The 12,526-nt window shown below is 41.0% G+C and overlaps 2 protein-coding genes across 2 annotated transcripts; both read right to left on the bottom strand.

The window, feature by feature from the left end:
* Positions 1–1,927: 1,927 nt before the first annotated feature.
* LOC148365233 (uncharacterized) lies at positions 1,928–6,347 on the bottom strand. The gene is made up of 2 exons (XM_088335730.1): positions 6,093–6,347; positions 1,928–3,343 (listed from the first exon to the last, which is right to left on the bottom strand). The coding sequence occupies exons 1-2, from the start codon at positions 6,247–6,249 to the stop codon at positions 2,058–2,060; spliced, it is 1,443 nt and encodes a 480-aa protein (XP_088191856.1). The 5' UTR covers positions 6,250–6,347; the 3' UTR covers positions 1,928–2,057.
* A 2,283-nt stretch (positions 6,348–8,630) lies between these two features.
* LOC148365232 (uncharacterized) lies at positions 8,631–12,448 on the bottom strand. The gene is made up of 2 exons (XM_088335735.1): positions 12,158–12,448; positions 8,631–10,000 (listed from the first exon to the last, which is right to left on the bottom strand). Exons 1-2 carry the CDS (start codon positions 12,312–12,314, stop codon positions 8,793–8,795), a joined length of 1,365 nt encoding a protein of 454 aa, XP_088191861.1. The 5' UTR covers positions 12,315–12,448; the 3' UTR covers positions 8,631–8,792.
* Between the last annotated feature and the right edge of the window lie 78 nt (positions 12,449–12,526).

Raw genomic sequence — 12,526 nt, 5'->3', positions numbered from 1 at the left:
CACCCAGAGTGACTCAGTCAAAAATGTAGGTGTCATATTTGACCCCGATCTGTCCTTTTCAAACACATGTTAAGAATATTACTAGAACAGCTTTTTTCCATCTTCGTAACATTGCTAAAATGTGCCATATGCAGTCTCAGTCCGATGCAGAGATTATAATTCATGCGTTACTTCGCGTCTGGATTACTGTAATACACTACTCTCCGGTCTCCCGAAGTCCAAAATCAAGAGCGTTCAGCTGGTACAAAATGCTGCAGCGAGGCTTTTAACTAAGGCAAGAAAGTTTGATCACATTACCTCGATTTTAGCTAACCTGCATGGCTCCCTGTTAGCTTAAGATATGATTTTAAGGTTTTGTTGTTATTATACAAAATCATGCATGGACTTGCTCCCTCGTATCTTTCAGATTTAATTTCACTCTTTGTTCAGGTCCGGAGCCTTTGCTCTAAAAATGCTGGTCTACTAGTGATCCCAAGAGCAAAGAAGAGATCCGCAGGTTCGAGAGAGTTCTCCATTCGGGTCCCGGTGCTGTGGAATTCTCTTCCCCCTGAGATTTGATCTGCAACCTCAGTAGAACTGTTTTAATCTAGGCTTAACACACTTCTATTATATAGCATATGAATAACCTATATTTTATGTTGACAATATCTGTGTATTATTTATTATTGCAACATCCATTGCAGCCTGGTCATCATAGAAGGGGGATTACCTCATGTACAGTCCCTTCTCAAGGTTTCTTCATTTTTCTCATGTTGAGGTTTTTTTAGTTTTTCCTTGGCCTCATGTATGTTTTGGATCAGGGGATGGTGTAATAGTCTGTGATTTGTAATAATCTGTGCAACCCTTTGAGACTCCTTGTGAGAAAGGGCTATACAAATAAACATAACTTGACTAAACGTATATCACTCACTTTCTCTAGGGATAAATGAGTACTGAATGTGTGACCAATATGGAAGAGTTATTTCTTGAGGTAATAGTGGAAATCGTGTGCAATGGCATTAGGCTAGCGGGCTGGAGATTATCCAGGCAAAGCTAGGCTAACAAGGCTAGCCTGCTAAATTAGAAGAAAATGCTACTGTTCAGTCACCAGACTGCGTAGGTAGTTTTTCTTCCTTTTGCTTGTTTTCAGTATGTTGACTTTTTTCCTATATGATTAAGTGACACCTAGTGGTCAAATATTATGTAATGTACCTTTAAACAGTTTACTCACAAAAATCAAGATATTAAATATATTTTCCTGTATTAACTCATTAGCATCATTTTTTCATTGAAAAAAAAAAAATAGTTATCTGCTGCCACCTACTGAGATGGAGGAAATTTACAATGAGCTGATCGCTGGAAGAAAGCAAGATAGTGAATAATGATGTGCTTTTCGGCAAAGACGAAATTGGGCCAATTCCTGCTGCACACAAGAAAATGTTAGAAAAAAACAGATTTATAATGATTAGGGGTTGGAATTGGGGTTTTGGTCACCTAATGACTGCCAACACAGCAGTCGGGTTGAGTGAGGGGCTGGGAATCCCCTCCTCTGTATCAATCTCCCAGAAAGAGTCAGGAATGTGCACGGCGGCGCAGTGGTTAGCGCTTGTGCGGCACAGTTCATGTCATGGGAACCTGTCGTGGGTTCAAATCCAGCTCCAGACTTTCTGTGCCGAGTTTGTATGTTCTCCCCGTGCTTGCGTGGGTTTCCTCCGGGCACTCCGGTTTCCTCCCACAGTCCAAAAACATGCTATACAGGTGAATTGGCCGGTCCAAATTGTCCCTAGGTGTGAATGAGCGAAGAGTTGTCTGTTCCTGTGTGCCCTGCGACTAGCTGGCAACCAGTTCAGGGTGTCCCCTGCCCACTGCCCGGAGATGGCTAGGATGGGCTCCAGCCTCCCTGCGACCCTAATGAGTCTCTGCCGTATCACACAAATAAGTTTCATGATTTCTGATTGAGAAACTTTATTCATTGCAGCATAAACAAGTCGTCAGTACCCATATAATATGTCTCCAAACAAAAACAAATATTTTTAAATCTTAAAAAGGTTAACATTGTTTTTCCACAAACAGGGAACTCAGGTCTTCTTTTCTTTGATATGTACTCTCAAGTGTTGAAACAGATCAGAACTATTCGTTAAATCCTGACCACAATCCAAACAATTTAAAGGATTTTCCCCTTTGTGCGCTCTTATGTGTTTGATCACTTCTAACTTTTGAGTTAATCTTTCTCCACATAGGAAACACCTATAGGGATTTTCTTCCATATGGGTAACCATGTGCATTTCCATACCAATTTTCTGTGTGAACGCTAGACTGCAAAACGAGCAAGAAACTAGTTTTTCCTCCGTATGTGTTCTTATGTGACTGACCAAGTGAGGCTTTTGAGCGAATGCTTTACCGCAAACAGAACACGGAAAGGGTTTTTCTCCTGTGTGTGTTCTCAAGTGTTGTATCAAATTAGCCTTTTCAGAAAATGCTTTTTTGCAAACAGAGCAGGAAAATGGTTTTTCCCCTGTGTGCAGTCTCATATGTTTGATCAAATAAGACTTGAGGGAAAATGACTTTTTGCAAACAGAGCAAGGAAAGGGTTTTTCCCCTGTGTGCATTCTCATGTGAGGTATCAAACTACTCCTATATGTATATGCTATTCCGCAAATGGAGCAAGAAAAAGGTTTTTCCCCTGTATGTTGTCTCATGTGATTGGTCAAGTAGGACTTTGAAGAAAATGCCTTTCTACATACCGAGCAAGAAAAGGGTTTTTCCCCAGTGTGTGTTCTCATGTGTAATACTAAATGAGCCTTGCAGGAAAATCCCTTTCCACAAAAAGGGCAAAGTTTATCGAAACCTTTACGACAAACCTGGCAACAGTTGCCGTCATTGTTTCCTTCATGATTCGGAAGAACATTTTTCACAAAGCTTACACCACAAACGGAGCAGTTAACGTCCTGTTTTCCACAATTTGGGGAGTTCTTGTTTGGAGTTGTTGTCGTTTTGGAGCCTTCAAACTGTTCTTGTTCAGAGTTTGCGCTGCTGTCCTTGTCATCGTTGTCTGACAGGGGGGCCAAGTCTTCATCTGGTGGGGGTCCTTCAGACCAGGCATGACTTTTACTTTCATCCTGGATCTGATGTGAGCATTCAGGTGGGTCGTGGTCATCATTTTCACTCTTCACAGGGCTACCAGTTGGTTTTACCCAGCTGTTCACAACAAACTCCTCCTCTTCCATTTTTACGTGGGAAATCTTCGACTCCTCTTCTTCCGATTTGATGATGGGCAGCTGAGGATTCCTCTGCTCCAAACTTGAGCTCCGGCCCGGTTCCTCAGGAGGATCTTCGTCCTGGCTATTTAGCAGGTGCTGGATATCTATAGGGGTAAAACATGAACCTTTCAAAATAGGGGTGACTTTTTACATTTTCTGATTATTATTTGTTTGTTCTTGTTGTTGTTTTGTGAACTGTTCTTGGCTAATAAAGCTTTGAACTGTACAATAACTTCATATTTTGCATTTCTTTAGCCTCATTTCTTTTTTTATTTAGACTATGTGGTTTATTCATAAACATCAACTGAACATTATTACGGGGCATTTACAGTTGATTTAATGGAGGTTTGGGTGCATTTGAACGGATGAATCCCGTTTAAATTAATTTCAATGGGAAACTGTTTTGATCTACCACAGTTTCAGTTGTACAACATCACTGCTAGAAACAATTCAATAAATAAAGTGAGGTACTACTATTATTGTTTTTTTCACCTTAAATTTAGCATTAGGTTGATTTAATGACGCGGCAAGTGATAATAAACACTATTAAAAATATATCTTTTATTGAAAGTCAGTGTTCATTTTACCTCTGAAAAGTGATGGGTCCCGGGGACTCGCATGCTCAAAAATCTATGGGTCTCAACAGAGATCTACGGGTCCCCAAAATTTAGTGTTATCGAGGTTGAAATTGTAAATCAGTGACAAATATATAATAAAAATCTATATATTCATTCAGTTTTAATCATCAAATTATTAATTCATTTTCTGCATCAAATCATTGTTGGTAATATACCGATTAAAGGGATAACCACAAACCTGTCTTTTTTTCATTTTCTCTTTTTATACTTCCTTTTTTTCTTAACTTCTTTATACAACATAATAATTCGTAATATAATGCATCAAAGCAAGTGAGCCGTTTGAGAGCCGGCTCTCTTTAATGAGTTGAGCCGAAAAAGCCGGTTCTCTAAAAAGAGACGGACTTTTCACACAACTAGAGATCGGCGTGTAGACGAAAACTCGAACCGCGAGACCAAAACACCATCTGCCGGATCTGCCTGACGAAAAGTTCGGAGTGCGGTAAATCTTTGTTTGAAAAAAATGTAATCGGGTAATAATGACAATTTTGTGTCAAAAAAGTTGCGTCCCAGGGATGCACGTTGATTTGAGACTATGCATCCCCAGCAAAAATGATGCGTCTAAGACGCAGGGACGCGGGCAAACGAGAACACTGGAAAGTACTGCAGATTTGTACAAACCTAAAATAAAAATGCTACATGTAAAACCAATTAAGTACAGCCCACAGTCGGACAAGACATTATTCCATAAATAAACCTCTGTCCATTTTTAGGGACAGGCAGATAAATAATAAACGAAAATTAAGTAAAGGTATTTTATCCCTACAAACCAAGAACAGACTCATCAGCAGCAGCAAATAAAACAAATATTATGTGCATTTTGTGAAATACATGCAGCGGTCAACGGCAAAGTCTGTAACAGAAGAACCTAACGAATCTAGGGAGTTTGAAATCAAACTGTTATAACAACTGATGTTTGTCATTTATAACATTTTACCAACTGACATTTGTTGTTCAAGCTGCACAGATTTAATTTCAAATTTGTTAGTCAGGCAACGTCTGGCATCGCTCGCAAGCTCTCTTTTACAGCCAGATATATGCATATAAAAAGCAGAATACATGTCATCAGAAGCGTATTAGATTGGATATTAATCTTAACGAAGCGAGTCAGACTCTGTTTCGTTCAATTGTATTACGTGCTTTCTCTTTAAATGTTTGTGCATCGTGAAGTACTGCCATAATATGCAAAATCTTCTTTGCAAGTAGTATTTTGTTTCACCCTATTGAGGCTGAAATTTCCCCAAACTTAATAAGTGTTAGTACTCGTAGTTTATGTTGATGCTGTTATTTCTGTATATTTCTACTCGCAACATACAATTACATATGAACAACTTTCAGCAGATATTCAAATCATGTAAGTGCCCTCACTCTGTTGAATAAACAAGTCCGGCAGCAACGGAGTGCATTGTGGACCGTTTCTCTTATTTTTGTCAAGGATGTCAAATAATCATTGCAGCCTTAGATAGCGCTGGAGTGAAGAAGTTTGGTTGAGGTTTTTATTACAGTAAAACAGATAAAAGAAAACAACAGAATGTTTTATGGATTTGATGGATTTGCCTTAACCAAAAGCATTGATAAGTCGTCTGACCGGTGTTTTTATGGGAACTGGACGTGGTTCGAAAAAACAAAGCCTCGAATAAGTGGAAAATCCCCAAGACCTCATTCTCACTTTGGTATTGTTCAGACCAGCTCTTTGGGAAATTTGTAGGTGGTCTGGAAAGACTCCATCCTCAGCAGACCAGATTACTATGACTAATGTACAGACTTTTAACTACCATATGAATAGATACGCCACCCGAAGATAACTGGGTTGGGCTCCAGCACCCCCCGCGACCTTAGTGAGGATAAGCGGTGCAAAAGATGGATGGATGAATAAGATACACTGAGACGGCAAGTGAACAAACGTAAAGACTCCATTTAAATATATATGTAGATGATCTCAATGTCATATCAAACCCAGCAAACCAAGTTTTATAATTCTGGTCCTTGTGGCTCGCGAGAAAAATACATTCTCATATTGCTTTGTGGGCCTTGTCAGCCAGCGGGAAGCGCATTTTCACCTGAGTCACACTCAAAAAGCTGTGCACTTCTTTCAACAAATTTGCTTAGAGTACCTATTGAAAATCATTCGGTGCAATAATAACAACTAAATGAATACAATTCTTACCATAACGCATCATTACAAAAGACTATATATGCACAACAATTGTGAGCAGACCTTCAAGCTGGATCACAACTTGACTCTTGCAAACCGCTTCCAGTTGTCGTCTTTGTCGGCCGATTTCCTCCTCGTACGAAGCGATCCTTTCTTCAAAAAGTCCGAAAATTTCGTCGGCAGCAGCGATTAGGCGCTCTCTTATCAGGTGTTTTAACATTTTCACGTGAAAAAAAAAGTTCCTCGGCCGATAAGATGATAAGCGTAAGTTAAACTCTGTCGTGCGTCCTAGTACCAATGACAGGAAAATTTGCTGACTTTTTGGTTTTGATTTCTTCTTCACTGTATTTTAAGAGTTGACATTTAATGCCCAAAAGACGCTTTACTGCCGCCTTGCGAAGCACAACGTCAGTCGAAAATTTTCTAAAATTAACCAGTTTCACGTTGTTTTTTTTTTAATCTTAAGTTACCATGTAGCCTAAATTAACAGTACATTTTTTCTAAACATTTGTGGTCACCATGGCTAAGGAAATAATTATTTATTTTGGTTAATTATTTTTGTTAAATGTAGGATTTTACTATATTTTTAACCTGTTTTTATTTGTTTGCCCTCTTTGTTGTTTTTCTAGAACAGAAGTAATACTTAAAACAAGCAAAAATCATCTGCCAGTGCGTTCCCAATTATCCTGTTGTGTTTTTGTAAAATAAGAATTAAAATCAGCTAAATTGTGTGCAAGATTTTTTACTTTGATTTGTTTTGCTGATCAATCCTAAAAGGTTTGAGCACACAAAATACGTGATTTAATATATTGCCCTGTACGACCTCATGAGCTGATAATGAGCAGAAGAGGTTGGAGTCACCAGTCTGCAACCTGGACCCCGCAGCATATCCTCGGCTGCTGTGTGAAGGCCCTGGGCGAAGGGCACTACTGTTGGGACCATGACCGAGTCTCTTAGTTCATAACAAACGCCCTCAGCTGTGGAATTAGCCAATGCAAGCTTCTCCGTCCAATGAAGAACTTGATCGCTTTCGCACGGGCTGGGGAGAAACCACTTTTAGCTGCCAGAGATACAGTGGCTTGCGAAACTATTTGGCCCTCTTGAACTTTCTGACCTTTTGCCACATTTCAGACTTCAAACATAAAGATATAAAACTGTAATTTTTTGTGAAGCATCAACAATAAGTGGGACACAATCATGAAGTGGAACACAATTTAATGGATATTTGAAACTTTTTTAACAAATAAAAAAACGAAAAAGTGGGTGTGCAAAATTATTCAGCCCCTTTACTTTCAGTGCAACAAACTGTCCAGAAGTTCAGCGAGGATTCCTGAATGATTCAATGTTGATCTAAATGACTCAATGATAAATGGAATCCACTGGTGTGTAAATCAAGTCTCTGTATAAATGCACCTGCACTGCGATAGTCCCAGAGGTCTGTTTAGAGCGCAGAGAGCATCATGAAGAACGAGAAACACACCAGGCAGGTCCGAGATACTGTTGTGGAGAAATCTAAAGCCTGATGTGGATACATAAAGATTCCCCAAGCTGTAAACATTCGAAGGAGCACTGTGCAAGCAATAATGTTGAAATGGAAGGAGTATCAGACCACTGCAAATCTATCAAGATCGGGCTGTCCCCCGAAACTTTCGGCTCATACGAGGAGAAAACTGATCAGAGACGCAGCCAAGAGGCCCATGATCACTCTGGATGAACTTCCGAGGTATAAGCTGAGGTGGGAGAATCTGTCCATAGGACGACAATCAGTCGTATACTGCACAAAACTGGCCTTTATGGAAGAGTGGCAAGAAGGAAACCATTTCTTAAAGATATCCATAAAAAGTGTCGTTTAAGGTTTGCCACAAGCCACCTGGGAGACACACCAAACATGTGGAAAAAGGTGCTCTGGTCAGATGAGACCAAAATCAACGGTTTGGCAACAATGCAAGACGTTATGTTTGCCGTAAAAGCAGCACAGCTCATCACCCTCAAAACCCCATCCCCAGTCAAACATGATGGTGGCAGCATACAGGCAGGATACAGAGGTTTCCCTGGCCAGTCTCTCTGCAGGGCTTACAACATCTTGGGCATCCCAGAGGGCAACGAGCGAGGGGCCGTCGATAAGGTCACAGAGGCAGCACAGGTTGCCTTGAGAAATACACCGTGGGTGAGGTAGCGCTACGTGGACACAAGTTGGGGTCTTATCAACCCCAACGGGGTCCCCTGGTTGAGAGTGTTTGTTTGAAAGAACCGAAATACTCCGTGACCCCTGGTAACATCACTTATGTGTCGAGGTTGCATCAGTCGATGTATGTTAAAAAAATAAAATAAAAGAATAATATCCTGCCACCTAGTGATATGGATGAATGTCAGTTACTCATCTAATTACTTAAGGAAAGAAAAGATGACGAACAATGGCATGCTCCTTGCACTAATAAAATTGGGCTAATCCCTGTGGCTGGTTGTAAACACGGATTTAAGGCGATTTAAGAATACTTTGATTTATATTAATTATAATGTATTTGTCGGTGCGTGTCCTTGCTCAACATATTGTTATCTATGATACAGTCTTCTCTGTATCACTCAAATAAGTTCCATCAGTTCGGATTGAGAAATTTTATTCATTGCACCTCAAACAGGCCGTCAGTACCCACGAGTGGGTCAGGATTTATATATACCGGTAATCTTAGGTGTCCCAATCTCCCCACAGAAAAAAAAACATGTTTTAAAGATTAAGAAATGTTTTTACACACACGGGGCTACTCAGTTCTTCTTTTCTTCGATGTGTACTCTCAGGTGTTGGAACAGATCGGAATTATTTGTTAAATCCTGACCACAATCCAAACAACTCAAAGGATTTTCCCCTTTGTGAGTGCTTATGTGTTTGATTACATCTAACGTTTTAGTAAATCGGTCTCCACAAAGGAAACACCTGTAGGGATTTTCTTCCATGTGTGTTATCAGGTGCATTTCCATTCCAATTTTTTTGGTGAATAATTGACTGCATAACGAGCAAGAAAATTGTTTTCCCTTTGTATGGGTTCTCATATGTTTGACCAAATGAGGCTTTTGTGGAAATGCTTTGCCGCAAACGGTGCAAGGATAGGGTTTCTCCCCTGTGTGCGTTCTCATGTGTTTGGTCATATCAGACTTTGAAGAAAATGCCTTTCTACAAACAGAGCAAGAAAAGGGTTTAATGCCTGTGTGCAGTCTCATATGTTTGATCATGTAAGACTTGAGAGAAAATGCTTTTTTGCAAAAAGCGCAAGAAAAGGGTCTTTCCCTTGTATGTGTTCTCATGTGTTTGTTCAAATCAGACTTGCAAGAAAATGCCTTTCTGCAAACAGAGCAAGCAAAGGGTTTTTCCCCTGTGTGCGTTCTTATGTGCAAGACCAAATAAGACTTGCGAGAAAATGGTTTTCCACAAAAAGGGCAATGTTTATCCAAACCTTTACGACAAACCCGGCAGCAGTCGCCATCATCGTTCCCTTTATGATTCGGAAAAGTTTTTTTCACAAAGTTTACGCCGCAAACTGAGCAGTTGACATCCCGTTTTCCACAATTTGGGGAATTCTTGCTGGGCGTTGTTCGATTTTTGAAGACTTTCAACTGTTCAGGGTCCCATTCGGGGTTTGCACTGCTCTCTTTGTCATCGATGTCTGACAAGGGAGCCAAATCTTCATCTTGTGGGGCTCCTTCAAACCTGGGTCCACTTGAACTTTCATCCTGGACCTGTTGCGAGTACTCAAGTGGGTTATTGTTGTCATTTTCACTCTCCGGAGGGCTGACAGTCGTTTTTTTCCAGCTGCCGACAATAAACGCCTCCTCTTCCGTTTTAACGTCATAAATTTGCATTTCCTTAACTTCATCTTTGACCATGGGCAGCTGAGGATACTTTTGCTCTAACCTTGACCTCCGACCTTGGTCCTTTGGAGGATCCTCAACCTTGCGATTTAGGAGAGGCTGGGTATCTAAAAGACATGAACACATTTCAGATAAGACCAGACACATATTAACTGGTAAAATACGAACTTAAAAAAATAAAACAGGGACTTGTGTCATCATTGCAGCCTCTACAAGATTTTTCATGATGTGCGTGCATGTATGTATATTTGTTAGACAGGCTCGAATACCCTTTTTTCATCTTTCTTGGGGTTCAGGTTGGAATTTGGACTGTACTTGAAGAAGGCCTTTTCTTACTTTCACTATTTTCATGCTTCACTCATAAGTAGGAGGAAAAGAAACACGGGACGAGCATAAAGTCACTGTATAGTAACAACTTCACCCCACCCGCAAATTCCTCCTACCTAATGTCGTGTGTCCCAAAATGTTTTGCTTAGGTTTTAAAGTATATCTACTGATGCACCTGATCAGTCATGTTTCCTTGGGTTGGTATGGTGTTTCGTCTCTGACAACATTATACATACAACCTCGACCAGGGGACTCAGCCGTGGGCGATTAAACCCACCGACTTAAGTTCAGGTGGCATTTGCATGTCCCCATGGTACTCCTCTCTGGATCCAAAGCAATCTTGAGGCTTTGTCAGCTGCTTTGTTGGTGTTCTTGGGCAAACATCTTTCCTTCAATGAGCAGCAGCTCGTACTAGGTCATTTTCCTTTTGAAGGCTCGCCCCAAGTGGTCCCTCCATGGCACTGTCAACTCTATCAACACCATGCTCTTAGTGCTCTCGAAGACCAGTAGGATGTTCGGCCTCAGGGTGGTGCCGACAACGTAATGGGGGAACCGCAGCTGGTTCTCCAGGTCTACAGAGACCTTTCAGTCTGGGGACATTGTCAAGATTCCTGCAGGTTCTTTCTTGCAACTTGCTCTTGGCTGGGCTCCTGCTCCGACCAAAGCATTTGCCCATCGAAAATATTGATATTTGGATCGATCCTCTCACCCTATCAGTATCTTCCGACTGATGTTGTGCCTAGATCCGTCTCCACTGCAAAATCTGACTCCCCTCTACGTGAACTATCCCTCTAAGCACTGTACATTCGCCAGAATATGTGTCGCGATCGTTGTCTGTGTAATGTATTCATTAAGGAAAATTGATTGGCGTGATTTAAACAAACCAGCAATCGTAGTCTATATAATGAGTTTATTAAGACATATGCGACGGCACCAACACCGGAGGCAACCCAATGTAGCTAAACGCTATATATCCATGATCGCGACAAGTACGCTTTATTTTGTCTAATATAGTAGCCTAATTGAATATTATGTCACCACAGTGATTTTGAAGTGATTCAGACTTTTTTCACAGAAGTTAGGGAGGAGTCAGATTTTGACAGGTGTTTCATTCACAATATTCCTCTGGTTACAGTCATTAGTGAACAACTACGTACACATAACATGCATTACAATAAGGCTACTACTACCGTACACCAAACAAACCCTAGTTGTGTACAACTAGGGCAGCACGGTGGCGCAGTGGTTAGTGCATGTGCGGCACAGTTCTGAGGTCATGAGATCAAACCTTTCTGTGTGGAGTTTGCATGTTCTCCCTGTGCTTGCGTGTGTTTCCTCCTGGCACTCTGGTTTCCTCCCACATTCCAAAAACATGCATGTCAGGTTAATTGGCCAGTCCAAATTGTCCCTAGGTGTGAATGAGTGAGTTATCATTCTCTGTGTGCCCTGTGACTGGCTAGCAACCAGGTCAGGGTGTCCCCTGCCCACTGCCTGAAGACAGCTGGGATGGGCTCCAACACCCCTGCCACCCTACTGAGGATAAGCAGCGCAGATAATGAATGAATGCATGAATGAATGTCTTCAACTAGTCGTGTTCGAGGATATCATAGCGTTTAGCTACAGCAGGTCGTTGGGGACGTTTTCACGTGTCTTAACAATCCTTCCCGCGAAGGGAATCCAATTTAGGCTCAAAGCCGGCTCTTGTTTGAATTCACGGGTGGTCTGGCTAGACTCAAACCAGATCACTTTGAAAATTGTAGAGGACGTTTTAAAGGGCGAATGATTAGATAAACTAGGACGTCAAGTGACCTCATTCAAATATTTGGACGATCATCAAATGCATTGATTACAATTGAGTGGATAAAACTATTAAATAATGTGTATATAATTATGACTTAATGAAATGACATATTTTAAGATTACAGTTATGAGCAGACCTTCAAGCCTTATGAAGGTTTGACTCTTGCAAACCGCGTCCAGTTGCCGTCGTTGTCGGCCGATTTCCTCTTCGTACGAAGCGATCCTTTCTTCAAAAAGTCTGAAAATTTCGTCTGCAGCAGCGATGAGTCGCTCCCTTACCAAATGTTTCAACATTTTCAGGTGCAAAAGAGGTTCCACAAGCAAACGGATAAAAAAGTTAAGTTCGAATTCTGTCGCGTTGTTGCAATAAAGACACGAATATTCGCTAATTTCCGGATAATTCTTCTTCGCTGTGTTTTAGGAGTTGACATCTAAAGCCCAAGGCTTCACTGGCGCCATGCGTTCTTGGGGGTATCTCGATAAAAGTATATAATGTACTGTACTAT

This window comes from Urocampus carinirostris, chromosome 5, assembly GCF_059441175.1.
Source record: "Urocampus carinirostris isolate Australia breed hairy pipefish chromosome 5, RoL_Ucar_1.0, whole genome shotgun sequence".
Lineage (NCBI taxonomy): Eukaryota > Metazoa > Chordata > Actinopteri > Syngnathiformes > Syngnathidae > Urocampus > Urocampus carinirostris.
This window is presented reverse-complemented; position numbering and strand designations above follow the sequence as displayed.

What these genes read in the sequence shown, in the direction of transcription:
- LOC148365232 (XM_088335735.1), bottom strand. Translation starts at nt 12,314, where the DNA reads ATGTTGAAACATTTGGTAAGGGAGCGACTCATCGCTGCTGCAGACGAA. An exon ending in AACCTTCATAAGGCTTGAAG is followed by an intron (nt 10,001 to 12,157) that starts GTCTGCTCATAA and finishes CATGTCTTTTAG; the next exon opens with ATACCCAGCCTCTCCTAAAT.
- LOC148365233 (XM_088335730.1), bottom strand. Translation starts at nt 6,249, where the DNA reads ATGTTAAAACACCTGATAAGAGAGCGCCTAATCGCTGCTGCCGACGAA. An exon ending in AGTTGTGATCCAGCTTGAAG is followed by an intron (nt 3,344 to 6,092) that starts GTCTGCTCACAA and finishes TTACCCCTATAG; the next exon opens with ATATCCAGCACCTGCTAAAT.